The following is a 20,382-nucleotide window of genomic DNA, read 5'->3' as shown; positions in this document are numbered from 1 at the left end:
ATGTTTGGTTCCAGTGCAGAGATTGTTTTATGGAATAGGTCCATAGCCGGCGTGGAGTTGGCGCTCGGAGGGACGTACACAGCGACTGAAACAATCGCGTGAAATTATCTCGGGAGGTAATGAGGGCGGCATGATAGGATCACAAGCTCTACATCTGGTGAACATGTTACACCAAGATGAGTTGACGATCACACACAATCCGCCACCTTGTGTTTCCCCACTGTCCAAAATCCGATCGTGGTGAAAAGGAGAGAAGCCTGTTAGCCCGATGGCTGCGTCCGGGATATTTCCATTCAGCCAGCTTTCCGTGAAACACAGAACATTGCAAGTATCGTGTTTCCCGTTAGAATTCGATCCCGGCCCGCACATCATCCAACTTGTTAACAGGGGACTGTGCGTTGCACAAGAATATGCTCGGCATTGCAGTACGATGAGGATGTTTTCTATTCCTCATCTGAACGGCGACTCTTCTTCCTCGTCTGTCTCATGTTGTTGTCTGGTAAACAAAGGGTCGTCTCAGGGCAGGCTGCATTGGGTAAGCAAGCTCTTCTTCCCGATGTCCAATAATGTTAGTCTATCATAGATAATGATCGGAGGTTTGATACACATCTTCTTAGGTTTTTTCGGTAAAGTCACGTAGGTAAAACATCAAAATGATGTTTTACCTACGTGACTTTACCGAAAAAACCTAAGAAGATGATTCCTTGCAGTCACGAAAGCTTCAAATCTAGAGTTTGATACACATTCTGGTGAAAAAGTTAATAAAATAAATAAACTACAATAAATTACATTAAACGCTAAAATCTAACTGCGGTGAGAGAGCAAGCTGGGAGGCGTGCTGCTGCGTTGAGTGCTACCGCTGGGACTGCAGCCCTGCTAGAGGCTACCTGGTGGATCTGTGTCTGTGTGTATATAGCATATGTGCTGCTACTCGCTACCACTAACAGCACTTGCCCCCACAGTCCTGCTGAGGCTACACGGGGGATCGTCGTCTTTGTACCGAGGTGTACTGGATGTTGATGGGATCGTCGCACGATAGGGCCGAGTGGATCGCGTGGCGCTCCGCCTCCAGGCCCGGGGTGGCGCGGCCTTCCACCTCGCGCACGGACAGAGCCCCGGGACTCGGCTCCCCCTCCCCCAGCGAGATGACGACCCGGAGATCCGGGAGCCTGCCGGGGTGGGTGGGTGGTTGGGTGGGTGAGTGAGTGGGTGGTTGGGTGGGTTAGTGGTTGGGTGGGTGAGTGAGTGAGTGAGTGGGTGAGTGAGTGAGTGGGTGAGTGAGTGGGTGGTTGGGTGGGTTAGTGGTTGGGTGGGTGAGTGGGTGAGTGGTTGGGTGGGTGAGTGGGTGAGTGGTTGGGTGGGTGAGAGGTTGGGTGGGGGAGTGAGTAGGTGGGTGGGGGAGTGAGTGGGTGGGTGGGGGAGTGGGTGAGCGAGTGAGTCAGTGGGTGGTTGACTGTGCGGGAGAGGGGGTGGGTGAGTAATTTTGTGCGTGAGTGGGTGAGTCAGTTGGTGAGTGAGTGGGTGAGTCAGTGGGTTAGACAATGGGTGAGTGAGTGCGTGGGTGATTTAGTGGGTGGGTGAGTAAGTGGGTGGGTGAGTCACTTGGTGAGTGAGTGGGTGAGTCAGTGGGTGAGTCAATTGGTGAGTGAGTGCGTGGGTGAGTGAGTGAATGGGTGGGTGAGTGAGTGGATGGGTGGGTGAGTGAGTCAGTGTGTGTTTGCCTGTGTGGGTGAGTGGGTGGGTGACCGGGCAGAGTGGAGGTCTCCAGGGCAGCTGGAGGGCAGCTCAGGGCAGAGCTGAGTCAAGAGGTCTAGGTAGTTGCGACCCTTAAACTCCACCGCAGAGACGATCCCCTTGCAGCCAACCTGCACATCACCACCACAATCACCACCACAATCACCACCATCACCACCACCACCACCACAATCACTACGACCATCATCATCGCCATCACCACGACCATCATCATCGCCATCACCATCACTACCATCACCACCATCACCACAACTATCATCATCATCACCACTACCACCACCACCATCATCCCCACCACCACTACCACCATCACCACCACCACTACCACCATCACCACCACTATCATCACCATCACCAACCTCACCACCATTACCACCCTCACCAACTCCACCACCATCACCATCACCTTATCAACATCACCACCACCACCCCCACCACCACCACCACCACCTTCATTAACACTACCACCAACATCCGCACCAAAACTACCACCATCACCACCACCACTACCACCATCACCACCACTATCATCACCACCATCATCACCAACCGCGCCACCACCGGCACCATCACCTTCTTGAGGGCGAACTCCAGCTCCTGGGGTTGGTACGCCGGGTTGATGTTCACCTGCGGCACGGACGCCAGCACCACGGTGGTTAGAGTGGTGGTGGTTGTTGTCGTGGCTATAGTGGTGGTGGTGGCTATAGTGGTGGTTGTGACTGGAGTAGTGGTTGTGGCTGATGTGGAGGTGGTTTTAGCTGTAGTGGTGGTGGTTGTTGTTGTCTTGGCTGTAGTAGTGGTGGTTGTCGTAGCTATAGTAGTTGTAGCTGTAGTAGTGGTTGTGCATATAGTGGTGGTGGTGGTTGTGGCTATAGTGGTAGTGGCTATAGTGGTGGTTGTAGTGGTGGTGGTTGTAGTGGTGGTGGTGCTTGTGGCTATAGTGGTTGTGGTGGTAGTGGCTGTAATGGTAGTGGTTGTGGCTGAGTGGTGGTGGTAGCTGTAGTGGTGGTGGTTGTAGTGGTGGTGGTAGTGGCTATAGTGGTGGTGGTGGTTGTGACTGGAGTAGTGGTTGTGGCTGATGTGGAGGTGGTTTTAGCTGTAGTGGTGGTGGTTGTTGTTGTCTTGGCTGTAGTAGTGGTGGTTGTCGTGGCTATAGTAGTTGTAGCTGTAGTAGTGGTTGTGCATATAGTGGTGGTGGTTGTGGCTATAATGGTAGTGGCTATAGTGGTGGTTGTAGTGGTGGTTGTGGCTATAGTGGTTGTGGTGGTAGTGGCTGTAATGGTAGTGGCTGAGTGGTGGTGGTAGCTGTAGTGGTGGTTGTAGTGGTGGTGGTTGTGGCTATAGTGGTGGTGGTTTTGGCTATAGTGGTGGTGGTTGTGGCTATAGTGGTAGTGGTGGTTGTGACTAGAGTAGTGGTTGTGGCTGATATGGAGGTGGTTTTAGTGGTGGTGGTTGTGGCTATAGTGGTTGTGGCTATAGTGGTGGTGATTGTAGTGGTGGTGGTTGTAGTGGTGGTGGTTGTAGTGGTGGTTGTGGCTATAGTGGTTGTGGCTATAGTGGTGGTGGTTGTAGTGGCTATAGTGGTGGTGGTTGTGGCTATAGTGGTTGTGGCTATAGTGGTGGTGGTTGTGGCTATAGTGGTTGTGGCTATAGTGGTGGTAGTTGTGGCTATAGTGGTTGTGGTGGTTGTGGCTATAGTGGTGGTGGTTGTGGCTATAGTGGTTGTGGCTATAGTGGTGGTAGTTGTGGCTATAGTGGTTGTGGTAGTTGTGGCTATAGTGGTGGTGATTGTAGTGGTGGTGGTTGTAGTGGTGGTGGTTGTAGTGGTGGTGGTGGTTGTGGCTATAGTGGTTGTGGCTATAGTGGTTGTGGCTATAGTGGTGGTGGTTGTAGTGGCTATAGTGGTGGTGGTTGTGGCTATAGTGGTTGTGGTTATAGTGGTGGTGGTTGTGGCTATAGTGGTTGTGGCTATAGTGGTTGTGGCTATAGTGGTGGTGGTTGTGGCTATAGTGGTTGTGGCTATAGTGGTGGTGGTTGTGGCTGCTGTACCAGCACGATGCCCGCGCGCGCTGCGGCCAGCGCAGTGAGCGCCCACTCGACCGAGTTGGGGCCCCAAATCCCCAGGCGGTCGCCACGCGTCACGCCCAGAGCCAGCAGGCCCGCGGCCATGCGGTCCGCCTACAACCACAACCATCACCGCCAGAACAACCATCACAACCACCACCACCTCCACAATACCAATACCTGACATTTGCCACGAAGTGACTGTGACGTCACCACGGCGCCTGTGCCAGGCCAGGTGCACTTGTAGGCCACGTGAAGAGTCGAAGGGTCGTTGACAGGAGGTCAAGGGACAGACCAAGGTTCAATGGGTTGGCTGACTGAGATGACTGGTGGATGCATCAGCTGTATCCCCTACTGTGGCAACTTGCTGGTTTTTTGCCACCCGGTCCTCCGCTCGTTGTTGTGAACGTCACTACTCTGCACACCTCCGCGTTCGCTTTTATGGTGGTGTACGTGGGCGTGTGCGGGATAACCCTGGGCGGTGGTGAGCCAGCCATGACATCGCTAGTCCCACCCCAATTACCCCCTCCCACTATTCCCCACTACCCACTCAACGCCCCTCTTCCCCTTCACCCCCTCCCCCTTTCAACCCCTCCCCCTTCACCCCCTCCCTCGTCTCCCCTACCCCCTCAACGCCACATCCCCTTCTCCCTTTTCCTCCTCTCCCCTCCTTTACCCCCCCATCCTCTCCCCCATGGCCCCAAACCCCCTCCCACCCTTCCCCCACTACCCCCCTTCAACGCCCAGCCCCCCCCTTCGCCAGCCCCCACCACCGCACCCGCTCGAGCAGGTGGCTGTAGGTGAACTCAGCGCGCCGCTCGGCGCAGACGAGGAGCGCGCGCTGGGGCTGGGCACGCGCCGTGAGCTCGAGGTGCGCGCCCAACGTGGTGCCCAGCAGGGGGGAGCGCGAGGCGCCGTGCACGTAGCTCCAGGTGAGGCGAGCGGGGGTCGCCCCTGCAACACCCCCCACTCCTGCGTCCTCCGCCCCCTCCTCGTTCTCGGGTCCCTGCGCCGGCCTGGGTGGCCCCACATACGCGTACAGACACACACACAGTGACACACAGGCACACACGCAGTGACACACGAATACCAATATCAATACCTGCCATTCACGACCACGTGACGGTGACGTCACTAGTGTGCCTGTGCCAGGCCAGGTGCATTTTAAGGCCACGTGAAGTGTCGAAGGCTCGGTGACAGGAGGTCTCAGGACCCACCCAGGTACCATGGGTTGGCTTACTGAGATGACCGGTAGATGCACCACCAGCTGTACCCCCTCCTGTGCCAACTTGCTGGGTTTTAGCCGCCCAGCGCTCCGCTTGTTGTTGTGAGCGTCGCTTCTTTGCTGTCCGTTGTTGTTGGAGGCCTCCAACCGAACCAAGTAGCGTCTTTCACAGCCTTCTCGATAGAGGCCTATCTTGATACCGCTGATACCAGTCGTCGGCAAGTCCACTCAGCTCCTTATCCTCCCGTACCGCATCAGTCTGTCTCTTCTCCAGCCCATGTCGTGCCCATTTAGCCCGCTCTATGCAGTCAAACTGAAGCTGATTGAATGAAGTGTTCGTAACTGTATGGATCCATACTCTTTGGTTCTTTCGGTAAAGTCACGTAGGTATAAACTAAACCAAAGAGTATAGAAGCTGATTGGGCATGCGGTGACTGGGCATGCGGGCGACATGACCCAGCCGACGCAGCCTTGCATGCCGGAGGAGCTCACTGAGGGGGAATGTGTCCAGATATTTCAACGATTTGTAAGCTCCTCACACAATCCAGACCAGGTAGCTTCCACACAGAATTGGGTAGCCGATGAAAATATGATGCCGCCGGACTGATTCGGAGCGAGACCTCAAACCGGAGCCGGTCATGATCACACGGTCGAGGTATGGAAAACTCTCCACTCTCTCCACAACTGCACCATCACCAATGGGGAGCTGAGGGGGGTAGGTATCCAGCACCACACCCGGCCGCCTTTATCTCCCCAGTGACGAGGTTTTTACGCACTACACGAGGTACTCATTTAAAGCTGAGTCGAGCTAGGGGAGGCCCAGGACTGGTTCAGATAATCGTCACTGATGTTGGTCGGAAGCGGGAATCAAACTCGGGTTGCCGGCTCGTAGAGCAACGTGCTAAACGCTACAGTACCACTCATTCACCACCACTAAACTTTGTTCAAAAACACAAGGCAAAGACATATCTGGACAGACTGTAGGGGCAAGTGCTGTTAGCGAGGACCATGAAGGCTGGCACGGCACACGAGGAGGTGAGTGGCCAACACCAGGCCCGGCCGCCTTTGTCTCCACAGTGGCGATGTTTACACACCTCCCCAGGCACTAATTTGAGGCTGAGTCGACACACAGACACACACATAGTGACACACACACAGACAAAGACAAATATCCTCCGTATAGCCTTAACAGACTGCTGGGGCAAGTGCTGTTAGCGAGCAGCATCTATGAACGCTGGAACGGCACACAAGGGGGTGGGTGGCCAGCACCAGACCCGGCCGCCTTTGTCTCCCTAGTGGCGATGGTTACTACACTGCACTAGGTACACATTTGAGGCCGAGTCGACCTGGGGAAGGCCCAGGACCGCTTCAGATAATCGTCACTGGTGTTGGTGGCCGTGAGCGGGAATCAAACTCGGGGGTGCTGCATTCGTAGCGCAGCGTAGCGCTAACCACTACACCACCGCTCCCCCCACACACACAGACACACACAGACACGCAGAGATTTCAAAGGTCATGGAGCGTGCCTGTAGACCAGGGGTGGGAAACCTTTTTTCTGCCAAGGGCCATTTGGATATTTATAACATCATTCGCGGGCCATACAAAATTATCAACTTAAAAATGTGCCTGTTTATATTTGGTCAAACATTTAATTAACTCACCATTAATGCGATGGGCTGGAACTGCTTATCTTTGGTGAGGCGTGTGATGTTAGCTGGTATTGATGATGTTGCTACTCGCAACTGCTTTTCCAGGTTTGCTCCTAGATTTATTGAATTTCGAGTCCCGCCTGCGGTTGCCTTGGCAGGGCCACACCCAATGATTTCGCGGGCCTCATACGGCCCGCGGGCCAGACGTTCCCAGAGGTCGCAATCGGGTCCCCGATACCCGTACCCTACCCGATACCCGGCTACCCGTACCCGGCGTACGGGTACCCGTTTGCGGGTACGGGTACCCGTTTGCGACCCTGGTGCGGCCGGGTACAGGTACGGGTAGGCCGTGAGTCACTGGTGAGTAACCGTTTGTCACTCATTTCCCAACGTCTTGTCTCTTCTCACAATTCAAGTTCCTAGAATCAACCCACCTGTGCCTGCAACATGGCTTCATCCCAGAGGTCGCAATCGGGTACCCGATACCCGTACCCTACTCGATACCCGGCTACCCGTACCCGGCCGGGTATCGGGTATGGGTACGGGTACCCGTGCCCTACCCGGCCGGGTACGGGTAAGGAATCAAAACCCGTTTGGGACCTCTGCCCCTGCCTGAGTGTAGAAACTGCACACGGACCCATTATCGAGTCTCGCCAATCGTCTCTACGCTCCCGCGCGTCAATGAGTCGGCTCGTGATCCCCGTGCTCTGTGGCGCATCGTGACGGGGTCCTGTTGAACACTCCGACCTCCCAGAATCAGAAACAGAAGCTGTATTCATACAGTACAACCCCCTCCTCTGAAGGACGTTAATTGGTTCCATGAGACGGGTCGCTTAGTGATTCGGTCGTTAAGCGAGTATCGGGAAATACACGTCATAGAGGCTTTATATGTTCCAATAGCATCAAAAGTTACACCTTTATCATCCAAAAAATGTACTTTATAATATGTAAACAATGGATATTAATACATAATGATACTAACGACATTATAATCACATAATATTAAAAGAAACACGGTTAATTCATGCATTCATTAATACTTACTGTATCTACAACAGCCCGTCGTTAACAGGGGAACAGTCGATAAGCGAACACATTGAGCTCTATGGAGGCACTACACTACGATACACTACTATACACTATCCTACTATACACTACACTATACCCTACTATACACTATCCTACTATACACTACACTACTATACACTACGCATCTATACACTATACACTACTATACACTGCGCTACTATACATTACACTATACACTACACATCGGGCTCTATGGAGGCCCGTCGTTAAGCAATTAGTCGTTAACACGGGTGGCCGTTAAGAGGGGTTCTACTGTACTTGAGGAATCCGATGAGCTATAAAACTTTTATTCACGTCCAGTCGGGGCACGGGGTAAGAACATTACAACAACAACAACAGACGATACAAAAACATGAGAGTGATGCAAAGTTCAAGAAAGGTAAACAAATCACCCAAAACTGTACAAATACAACGCTAAACCACCCCCATCATATCAGACAAAGCCCATGGAGGTATGAAGTTATTTTTCAGAAGCGACCTGGCCACAAATGATAACTCAACAAAGTGGCCCCATCATTTGGACATGTAGAGCGGCGAAATCATGAAGCTTTCGTGACTGCAGGAATCCATACTCTTTGGTTCTTTCGGTAAAGTCACGTATAGGTAGAAAATAATAATTGATCGTGACGTTTCGATCGCAACAACAAGCGACCATCTTCAGGTGACTTTACCGAAAGAACCAAAGAGTATGGATTCCTGCAGTCACGAAAGCTTCAAACCAAAAATCTAAATGCATTTTTTCTAAATGTGGAGGCAAAATCCGGAGGACGCGCAGACAAAATCCACGCGACCACGGGGAGATAGGGAGAGAGACATAAAAACCCCAAATATACAGCAGGCGTCAGAGTCGGGATCGAACCCCTGACCTCCTGCACACCAGGCAAGGAAGATTACCGTAACTTAAAACACATTCCTGCGGAGGGAGCTGGTAGGAACGTTGGATTGCTCGGTCAATGGCCAGGGTCAACGGCGGCGTGGTGTATTCCACAAATATGGCCGACTGTGACGGCGGGCACAAGCCGGCGTGAGTAGGTTAAACGTTGAGTTTTATAAGGGCACCATGGGGTTACCAGCCCCTCCCCACCCAGCCCCACCCCTCCCACCCCCACCCAGCCCCACCCTCCCCACCCAGCCCCTCCCCACCCTCCCCTCCCTCTCTGACTGTGGAGACCGCTGGGATGCGCGTCCACGCATTAATCGTCAGCCGCGTGGACTACTGCGACAACAGCCTCATCGGCTGTGCCATCGCTGTCCACCTGCGGCCACTCCAGTCGGTGTTAAATGCTGCAGCTCGTCCGATAGTTAGGACACAGTAATATGGTCCGATCACGAGTTTCATACGTGATAATTACAACCGACATCTTCAGGCGGACAGCCAGATTTGTGGTGATCTAACCCCCCCACCCCCACCAAAAAAAAGACCTGTATTATGGATACACAAAGATAGCTCTTTGAGTCAGAGCAAACAGACAGCCTCGTCCAGCCAGATACGCAGATACAAAGGTCTCCTCCCATATAACTCCTCGGTTATGCGCAAGTCAAAGGCAAAGCACCCCCCGTACAACCTATAACAGACTGTTGCGGCAAGTGCTGTTAGTGAGCAGCACCTACGAAGGTCGACACGGCACACGCGGGGGTGGTGTGGGCAGCACCACGCCTGCCCAGCCGCCTTTGTCTCCCCAAGCGATGACATTTGCATATCGCACCAGGTACTCATGTGAGGCTGAGTCGACCTAGGAGAGGTCCAGGACCGGTACAGAAAATCTTCACTGCCACTGGTGTTGGTTGGTGGAGGCCGTGAGCGGGGATGGAACTCGGATTGCTCGCTGGGTTCATGACGCAGCGCAGTTGCAAACACTGCACTACCACTCCCCATACCCTGCGCAACTCTTTCACACACAGACTAAGAATATGTCTTATCCTGGAGGAATCCGATGAGCTATCGAGCTCTTTGTCACACAGATGTCGAGTAGGGGCACGGGGAACAGAACGCTACAACAACACGGCAGCGGTGCAAACCACAAGACAGGTAAACAAGGATGGGGATGAATCTAGATTTGAAGTTTTCGTGACTCTCTAGCAGCGCTCCACTCCCCCTACCCCACACCCCCCTCTCTATATCTCCTCCCTTGCTTCTCCCCCCTCTCTTACCTATATAGCCTCTTGTCACAGCAGCCCTTTTGCCCACTTCAGCAATTGTTTCTTGCTGTGGTTGTCCCACCTGATGACGGACGCTTGTGTTGCGCCCGAAACGTCGTGATTTAATTTATTTTATTTTATACCTACGTGACTTTTACCGAAAGAACCAAAGAGTAAGGATGGGGATGGTTTAGTGTTGTACAAATACAACCCCATCCTACCAGGGAAAGCCCACTGTGGTATTTCGCTTATTTTTCAGAAGCGACCTGGCTATCACAGATGAGCCCAACAAAAGTGGCGATACGCACAAACACGATCGGAGTGCAAAGTGTAGGAAAGATGAGCGATTCACTAAAAACATATATACAAATACAACATATTTTTTTTTTATCTTACCATGTAAAGTTCACTGAGCTGTTTCGCTTCTTTTTCAGAAGCGACCTGGACTATCACAGATGATAGCCCAACATAGTGGCTTATCGTAATCACGTGGGAAATTTACAGCAGACAAATACTTTAAATAATCACCGAGGGATACGGCCACAGTCAATCTCCGTACTCTGGAATCCCTATCTTCACATTGTCAAAGTATCACCGTCCCTCAATAACTTCAAGCATAGACTCCGGGTCAGTCAGATGAGCCAAACTACCCAGTCGCCTCCTCCATGTAGCCTAACGTCCACAAAGATGAAGATCCCCCGTTTAGCCTTAACACACTGTTGGGGAAAACGCTGTTAGTGAGCGCTTTTTAAGGCCGGCACAGCACACGAAGAGGTGGGTAGCCACCACCACGCCCGGCCGCCTTTGTCTCCCCAGTAACGATGTTTACACACCGCACCAGGTACTCTTTTTAGGCTGAGTCGACCTAGGGGAGGCCCAGGACCTGTTCAAATAATCGTCACTGGTGTTGGCCGTGAACGGGAATCGACTGGGACGCCAGGTTCGGAGCGCAGCGTAGCGCTAACCGCTACACCGCCGCTCCACACTTACTAACTCCCACACACACTGATGAGTCCATGGGTCTCTGAACGTGTTTTTTTTATACTTAGTTTAGCATGTTTAATTTTAATTCGTATGCTTTGCTTAATTGATTGAACAATATGTTTGTGTGGATACACATTGTTGTTTTTTTGTGTGGTTTTCATATGAAGCCCTCTTGGGGTTCCAACCTCACTTGCACATCCTGGTACCTTGTGTTTATGTCCACCGTTTGCCTTTCACTTGTTTTTTGTGGTGCGAGTAAGAAAATAAAAATAATTAAGAACTCACGCGGCCTTTCCCGACTGAGTTTAAACTGGTTAACGGCGTCAACTTTGCGGTCGATAGACAAAAACCCACCGCCCACACCGAACCCGTAACCGTTTTTTTGGGAGGAATCTGTTACCGGTTTCCCAAAGTAGCTGGAAAGTAATGAAATTCGTTTGTTTGTCTGACGCGTTATCATCACCGGTGGACAATCCTTTAAAAAAGAAAAGAATCAGCGACGCACGTCTGATGGATCACATTGAACGTAGCTGCCCCCAAAAGTGTTTGGAACCACCGAAGAAATTCCGTCTCTTGGCATCTTGATTCTGGGTCTCTGTGTGGTGAGTTTATGGGTTACTGTTTGATGAGTCTATGGGTCTCTGTACAAGTCTGTGAGTCTTTGTATGTTGAGTCTATTGGTTTCTGCGTGAGTCTGTAGGTCTGTGTGTGAGTCTGTGGGTCTTTGTGCGAGTCGGTGAGTCTCTGTGTGATAAGTCTATGGGTGTCTGTGTGAATCTGTTGGTCTGTGTGCGAGTCTATGGGTTTGTGGGATTAGGTGGAGAAATCTGGTGGAGACCCATACGGGATAGGGGTGGGGAAGGATATATACACTCCCTTCTCCACACTCTCACACTCACCCAGTCACCCACTCACTCAAACAATCACCCACACACTCACTCACCTTCAACAACCGCCATTCGCCACGAAGTGGCGGTGACATCACCACGACGCTTGTGCCAGACAACTGGCAGGAGGTCACGGGGCAGGTCCAGGTGCTACCTCCTCGTGGTGCCGGACGAGCAACGTTGTCGTGGACAGTGCCGTGGGGGGAGGGCCAACTCCGATTGGCCTTTCCCCTCAGGGCGTTTGTAGCCACCACAGCGGCTAAATGGGGGCTCTGGACGGGTGCGAGGGGCTGGCAACCCCTCCACCTTCAATTAATTACCACTAAACCACGTCTAAAATATCGAATTAAATTCACCTACACACACTCATCCACCCACTCACCCACCAATTCACCCGCCCATCTACTCACCCAGACAATCACACATAAACAACAACAACCGCCATTCGTCACTAAGTGGTGGTGACGTCACCACGACGCTTGTGCCAGGCCATGTGCACCTTGAGGCCACGTGAAGTGTCGAACGCCCGCTGGCAGAAGGTCACGGGGCAGACCCAGATGCCACTGTTCGACTGACTGAGACAACTGGCTGATGCACCACCTGTGCCCCCTACATCGCTCCTCCGCTTTCCATTGTTGTTGGAGGGCGACTACCCAGTAGTGTCCTTCACGAGCCTCCTCCACAGAGGCCGATCTTGACACCGCTGGTACCAGTCATCGGCAAGTCCACTCAGCTCCACATCCTCCTGTACCACATCACTCCATCTCTTCTCTAGCCCGTGCCATGCCCGTTTAGCCCCCTCGATCCAGCCGAACAAAAGCTGTTTAGGCATCGGTGACTGGGCATGTGGGACGCAGCCAACACAGCCTTGCCTGCCAGAGGAGCTGACCGATGGGACTTTGCCCATATCTTTCAAGGATTTGTGAGCTCCTCACACAATCCAGCCTGGTTAAACCCAGTATGGATCGTAGGCAGGCCAGCCTAAATGTTTCTAACCGGCGACGATGTTCCATTAGGGGGGTCCACGTTTGGCAAGCATAGAGAAGGGAGGGAATGAACGTGGCCGAGAAGACCTGAAGCTTCGTACAGAGCGACAGACCAGGTAGCTTCCATACAGCGTTACGCAACCGATGAAAAGATATCGCCGCTCGACTGATTCGGAGTGAGACCTCTGCTGTTAAACCGGAGCCGGTCATGAGCACACTGCCCAGGTATGGGAAACTCTCCACTCTCTCCACAACTGCCCCATCATCGATTGGGAGTTGTGGGGGTGGAGTTGTAGATCGTACAAAATACCCAGGCAGGTGTTCAGTTTTGGTGGGGCTGATGGTAAGGCCCCACCTCTTAGTGGCACACTCGAGTTTCAGCAGCAGCGTCTCCAACTCTTCCTCTGATTGAGTAGCAATTACCAGATCATCGGCATACATAACGTGGTTGAGCAATAGGGAGCCATCCCTTGACCGCAGCCTCCCATTTTATCTGCATCAAATGGAAATTCCTCCGGTACAGCTACTGAAGGCTTCAAGAACTACGTGGTCAAAATAGATGTTAAATAATGTGGGAGCCAGAGGACATCCCTGTCGCACGCCAAGGTGTACAGGGAATGGCTCTGACTCCCGCTACGTAGTTTTACCCGGGCCCGCTCACCATCATGAAGGTCCTTAATGAGCGTGAGCAGAGGGTCAGGGACTCCGAAAGCACGAAGAACAACCCAGAGCACAGGCCTACTGATGGTATCATCGGCCGTGACCAGCTCAATAAAGCAGAGATGTCGTTCTTGTTGTAATTCCCTACACCTACACACACCCACTTACTCACCCACTCACTCACTCACTCACCCACACAATCACTCACACACTCAAACACTCACACACTCACCCACCCACGCACTCATTCACCTAACTACACAATCACTCACTCACACACACATTCACCCACCCACTCACTCACCAACCCACTCACACACTTATTTACTCACATAATCACTCACTCACCTACTGATTACTCACTCACTCACCCCCCCACCCAACACTCACTCACCCACACACTCACCCACACCTTGAAACACTCACCCAAATTCCCACACACTCACTCCCTCACCCACATCTCACTCACACTCTCATCCACCCACCCACCCACCACTCACTCTCTCACCCACCCACCCACTCACACACTCACTCTCTCACCCACCCACACACTAACTAACTCATCTACACTCACTCACTGTCTCACACACCCACATAATCAATATATGAATCACGCACTCACCTGCACATTCATTCACTTACCCACCCACACACTCACTCACTTATTCAAACACCCGCACAATCACTCACCCACCCACCAACTCACTCCCTCATCCTCCCGCACACTCACCCACACGCACACTCTCTCATCCACACACACATTAACAGAGAGCTTGCGAGTGAGAGTGACCGAGTGAGAGTTCGGTGAAGTTTGAAACAAATCGACAAGTTTTCCTGGGGCCACCGAGGTCACCTCCCCCAATTCTCTGCCCTCCCCCTCCCCTCGTGTTAATGACCACAGTGAGTCAATGAGTGACCTGAGCTGATAACCACACAAGGGTCACTCTGGGGTCACCCCGTTTACTGCTCCACCACTCCATGCTCTACGGGTCTCTGACCCGGTGCCAGGTTTCGCGTGGCCGCAGCCCAGCTGTGTGGCCAGATGGGGGTGGTGGAGGATGGTTGATGGATCGCACAGGGATGGGCTGTGGAACTCCCTTCTACCCGTGTGGGGACTAATCTCCATCTGTTCCATCTCACACCCTTCTACCCGTGTGTGGACTAATCTCCATCTGTTCCATCTCACTCCCTTCTACACCGTGTGTGGAGTAATCTCCATCTGTCCCATCTCACTCCCTTCTACCCGTGGGTGGACTAATCTCCATCTGTTCCATCTCACACCCTTCTACCCGTGTGGGGACTAGTCCCCATGTGTTCCATCTCACTCCCTTCTACACCGTGTGTGGAGTAATCTCCATCTGTCCCATCTCACTCCCTTCTACCCGTGGGTGGACTAATCTCCGTCTGTTCCATTTCACTCCCTTCTATCCGTGCGTGGACTAATCTCCATCTGTTCCATCTCACTCCCTTCTATCCATGTGTGGACTAATCTCCATCTGTTCCATCTCACACCCTTCTACCCCGTATGTGGACTAATCTCCATCTGTTCCATCTGCCTCCCTTCTACAAGTGGGTGGACTAATTTCCATCTGTCCCATCTCACTCCCTTCTACACGTGTGTGGACTAATCTCCATCTGTTCTATCTCACTCCCTTCTAGCCGTGGTGGACCAATCCCCATCCGTTCCACACTCATCATAACCGGGCAGGACCCTCCATAACAACAGCGCCACGGGACTCTCCCCACGAGGGTGGTGGTGGTAAAAGCGGGGTGTGGTAAAACAATGACAATCATAACAACAAATGGCATAATTCAAAAATCGATGGTTCAAGGCCGCGTGAACTGAAGTTACGGGCCGTGTCCAACTCCCCTCTCAACCCCCCTCCCCCTCCCACCCCTCCCCTCCCAATCTCCATCCCACCCCTCCCCTCTCAACCCCCTCCCCTTTCAATCCCCTCCCACCCCCTCCCACTCCCTCCCCTCTCAATCCCCCTCCCACCCCTCCCCTCTCACCTCGCCTGACTCCCACGGGCTCGCTTTGCAGGAGTCAGACTCCGAGGCAAAGGTCCCCGTTGCGTAACGCACAGAGGGGGGTGGTTGGGGTGGGGCCAGTGGCGGCTCCTGCAAAATCTCTCAGGGGGGGCAAATGTCTGGATGATTGATAAGGATAAGGTCCACCCATGCAAAGGATAAATTAACAGCTTAAGCATGTAAAGGCAACTTCACTTCTTTAATATTAATGAAAAATAAAGTGACTCTTACAATACATCTTGTTTGTTTCTATACTCACTATTAATACAATCCACTCATGTTTCTTTTATTAAAGATTCCACTAGGTGGCGACAAATAATTTTGTTGGATGAAACGTGCTTACGTATGATGACGTAAGCACGTTAGTGCGAGCCCTCCCGGAAGCCATAGAGAATGCATTGCAGCGCCCCCCGTTCGAAAAAAAACATCTTTGAATGTAAGTCTATGGGACCACTCGGGGCGATTCTCAGCCGGAGGGAAATCGCCCAAAAAGAGGCGGTACTCCACAGAACGTAGCATGACGCTGATTGGACTATATCCAGAGGCACAGTGACGGCTAGCGTGACTCTGTGGTTGAATGACATTGGTGGTGCGTCGCCCAATCGCCCTAATGAAGAAACCGCCCCTGGGTGGGGCTACCCCCCTCCCTGAGCCCCACCCTACCTTGCTCAGTGACCCACCCCCCCACTCCGCCATGTGGGGATAGGGCGCGGGGTGAAGGATGTGCCCGATTGTTTGACCATACTTCCCCACTCCCCCGAATGAGGACCGGGCCGACACGTGCCACCTGATGCACGATGTGGCGCCGTTCACAAGCCATCGCCACCGTCTCTGGTTCTGTGTTTTATCTCTCTCTCAAATTTTGCATTCTCAGGAAGAACTTAATCAACCAGGTAGGGTGTTGACTGTTATGTTATCCGACTCTCTGTTGTATTACATTACATTTCTAAGTATACTAGATTTGTGTTTCTATTTCATTTATACCTGATGATGATCGCTTGTGTTGCAATCGAAACGTCGTATGCTAGTATTTAATTTATTATTTTCTCTTGATACGTGACTTTACCGAAATAACCAAAGAGTAGTCTCTCGTAAAAAAGTGTATTGCTGGTCGGGTATCTGTGTCCCACGGACGAAAAGATGGCTTGAGGGAAGGATATTTAACAGATGTCTCAATAAAACACACCCCCCCCCCTGCCCACAACAAACGACAAAGCTGAGTTGGCCTTTTGTGAACAAAGAGCCTGATGACTCAGCTGTGACTCCAGTTTCGTGATGAAGACCCCCCCCCCTTTCCAGGTTAATTATGGCAGAGGCCGAGCGGACGGTCTGGGACGGCTGCTTCGCTTGAAGAACTTTATTATTCCAATAACTCGAACACACACGGACACGCACACGCAGCTGTGTCCACACACAAGCGAACGAAAAAAAGTATGATTCCTGCCCCTTTGAAGGCAGGCGTGACAAGCAGAGACATTTTCCAGATACAAGAGAGACACAGCCATACATAGAGCATCTCATCTCATCACCGGAGCCGGAGGAGATCTCATCATCATCACCTCCAACGGAGGAACGCTCTCATCATCCAGGATGGCGATGCTCGCTGAGTAGCGACGTGCTAAGCCAAACAGGGGTCTGCACCACCGAAGAATTGTCGCTACAACGAGCCGCCGAGGTGCGAGTGAAACTGACGGAGATTTCAGTTCTCATTCTCGGGCAATAGCGAAGACACCCAACGTCAACCCAACGTCAACCCAGCAACGAACGAGAGCATCGTTCATCGCCAGAGCACCCGGAGCCTGCGAGCGCGCACAGCCGCGTCGTCCAGTGCCTCGAGCACAAAGGTGCCAGCCACCAGTGCACGAGCGAACGAACACCGCCGCGCCGCCAGCGCTACAGAGTACGGGCACCAGCCTGCCAGCGCCAAGCGCCGCCACCGGGGCCACCGGGTGCCACCGGGCGCCACCTAGTGACCGAGCCTCTCCAAGGACAGCATCGGGCCGACGCCACTCATCTAGCAGCGGAGAGAGAAAGCCGGCGGCTCACTGCAGACACGCCACGTGTGAGAGGAAACTCCAAGCCGTTCGTATCCCCTCCCCCACACTCACAAACTCACGACGGCGTCTGTTCAAATACAAGAATTTACCAAGGAGACAATCCCACACACCCACACAATGGAATCAACCCTAGCCAATCATAAGAAGGCTAATTATAAAAGTATGAATCATCAGCTGGCCATGAAGGCATCGCGGCTCATCGCGTGATTAGAATACGTCGGTTATAAGTGCATTAGTCGTTTTCTTTTATTTTGTTTTTTTAATCGCATATACGACCAATAGATTCGTCGATGCAAACTAAACCCTTGAAATCCTCATCACGAATCCAAACGTTTACAGAGAGGGAATATCGTGTCAAACCTGTTCCTTTGTCATAGAATCTCGCTTAAGAATTAATTCAAGCTGAGCCAGAGATACGATCTCCCATAAAGAACACATGCACGCCCTCACACACCATTGTTCCAAAACATTTCGTTAAAATGTAATCTTGCCGACGAATCTATTGACATATGCTTTCGCCTTTGGGGTATTATAAGTGCTTTTATTGCCCTTCCTATGAATATCGTTGCCTGTTTTAAGATATCTAGCTATCGTCGCCTATGCTCGTTACGCGGTGGAATTAATGATATGTGCGGTTGCAAAAGCACAAAAAGCATTGATGGTTAAGTGTGCTGCTCACTGAGAGAAATATCCCCGATGGTACCGTGGATAATTCCAAGCATGAGAGTTCGCATATTCGAGTGTCATATTTTTGTTTGGAATTAAAATTGCTTAACACAGAAGTGTTTGAGTGTTTCTTTCCAAGTCCATGCATAACTATCTTATTTCATAAGAACTGTATCCTGCGTTGAGATATGAATTTGGAGACCTAACATAACATAAAACACTGAGATATAACCAATAAATGTTTAAGCAATGATAATTGTTTTATCCCGATTAATACGACTCTAGGCAGCGAAGCTAAGCCTAATTATCATAACTGCCCGCATTAACATAATCGCTATGATTATCATAATTTACGCATATAATTTCCAAAACTTGCCGCTTTTTTCCAATCTTAATTGAATTTTTATTATTTTTATAAAAAATTCATAACCCGACATATACAACAACAGAGACCCACAGACTCACACAGAGACCCAACGACTCATCAGACAGAGACCCATGGACTCACATAGAGACCCATAACCTCACTCACAGAGACCCACAGACTCACACAGACACCCAACGACTCATCAGACAGAGACCCATGGACTCACATAGAGACCCATAACCTCACTCACAGAGACCCACAGACTCACCCAGACACCCAACGACTCATCAGACAGAGACCCATGGACTCACATAGAGACCCATAACCTCACACACAGAGACCCATAGACTAACACAGACGGCTACCGGTTACTGACATTCGCAACCGGTTATCCATCTTTGTAAATAGTGTACTCAGTGAGTCTGAGTGCAGCGTGGGCTCAGTGAGTCTGTGTGCAGCGTGGACTCAGCGAGTCTGAGTGCAGCGTAGACTCAGTGAGTCTGGGTGCAGCGTGGACTCACTGAGTCTGAATGCAGCGTGGACTCAGTGAGTCTGTGTGGAGCGTAGACTCAGTGAGTCTGTGTGCAGCGTAGACTCACTGAGTCTGAGTGCAGCGTGGACTCACTGAGTCTGACTGCAGCGTGGACTCACTGAGTCTGTGTGCAGCGTAGACTCAGTGAGTCTGTGTGCAGCGTAGACTCAGTGAGTCTGAGTGCAGCGTGGACTCAGTGAGTCTGTGTGCAGCGTAGACTCAGTGAGTCTGAATGCAGCGTGGACTCAGTGAGTCTGAATGCAGCGTGGACTCAGTGAGTCTGAGTGCAGCGTGGACTCAGTGAGTCTGTGTGCAGCGTGGACTGAGTGAGTCTGTGTGCAGCGTGGACTCAGTGAGTCTGTGTGCAGCGTGGACTCAGTGAGTCTGAGTGCAGCATGGACTCAGTGAGTCTGAGTGCAGCGTGGACTCACTGAGTCTGAGTGCAGCGTGGACTCACTGAGTATGTGTGCAGCGTGGACTCAGTGAGTCTGAGTGCAGCGTGGACTCACCCAGTTGAGCAGAGACCCCTGCTTGCATGGAGTGCACGGAGAAGGGTCGACCGGGCAGCAGCACGGGGAAGCCCTCGGCAGGGCAGCCTCAGCAGGGGCGGCCTCAGCAGGGGCAGCATTGTGGGGCAGCAATCCGGGCTCACGGCTCTGGCAAGATCTCCGAGTCTCGAATTCGAGTCTGTCCCGGCTTGAGTCTCTAAGTCTGTCTCCCGTCCAATCTACGTTCCTTCAGGGGCCGTGCGATCTCAGTGCACGCGAATAGGCAGAGAGAGAGTGAATTAGGCAGGGAGAGTGAGATAAAGTGAGAGGCAGAGAGAATGTGACGGTGGGGGTGAGGGTGGGGTGGCCGTGTGAGTCGGGGCAGTTTCAACTGCGGTGGCGTGGGGCCAAAGCTAGGGGTGAGCCTGAGTCTCTCTCTGAGTCTCTCTCTGTGTCCGAGCCTTTCTCTGAGTCTGAAATTAGAGACTCAGAGAGATTCATAGAGACTCGAAGTCTCTAATCTCAATCTATGTCTGAGTGTTGAGTCGCTCCTGTGTCTCTGATTCAGTGTCTGAGTCTCTGTTTGGGCGATATTTTTGTTTAATTGCATAATTAGTAAATCAATAAACACGATATGAATGATTTACATTTTACCGTGTAAGGTCCAATGTAGCAGCTCTTTTTCAGAAGCGACCTGGCTATCAAAAATGATAGCCCAACTTAAGCGGCTTATCACGTGGAAATGTATAGCAGCAGCCGCATACTCTAAACGCACGTTGATTCTAAATGTGGAGAAAAATCCA

At 51.9% G+C, this 20,382-nt stretch overlaps 1 protein-coding gene across 1 annotated transcript in view; it reads right to left on the bottom strand.

Moving 5' to 3' along the window:
* The window catches only part of LOC144952997 (medium-chain acyl-CoA ligase ACSF2, mitochondrial-like), a 39,416-nt gene extending 19,526 nt beyond the window's left edge, over positions 1-19,890 (bottom strand). Inside the window, exons 1-6 of the mRNA XM_078883480.1 lie at positions 19,601-19,890; positions 4,598-4,835; positions 3,805-3,933; positions 2,329-2,382; positions 1,747-1,865; positions 1,001-1,169 (exon numbers count right to left, since the gene is read on the bottom strand). Of these exons, the coding sequence (XP_078739606.1) occupies positions 1,001-1,169; positions 1,747-1,865; positions 2,329-2,382; positions 3,805-3,933; positions 4,598-4,835; positions 19,601-19,719 (828 nt within the window). The 5' untranslated portion in view covers positions 19,720-19,890. The remainder of the gene's footprint in view (positions 1-1,000; positions 1,170-1,746; positions 1,866-2,328; positions 2,383-3,804; positions 3,934-4,597; positions 4,836-19,600) is intronic.
* Between the last annotated feature and the right edge of the window lie 492 nt (positions 19,891-20,382).

This window comes from Lampetra fluviatilis, chromosome 71 (genome assembly GCF_964198595.1).
Source record: "Lampetra fluviatilis chromosome 71, kcLamFluv1.1, whole genome shotgun sequence".
NCBI lineage: Eukaryota > Metazoa > Chordata > Hyperoartia > Petromyzontiformes > Petromyzontidae > Lampetra > Lampetra fluviatilis.
The sequence above is the reverse complement of the archived record's forward strand: the minus strand, read 5'-3'. Positions and strand labels throughout refer to the sequence as shown.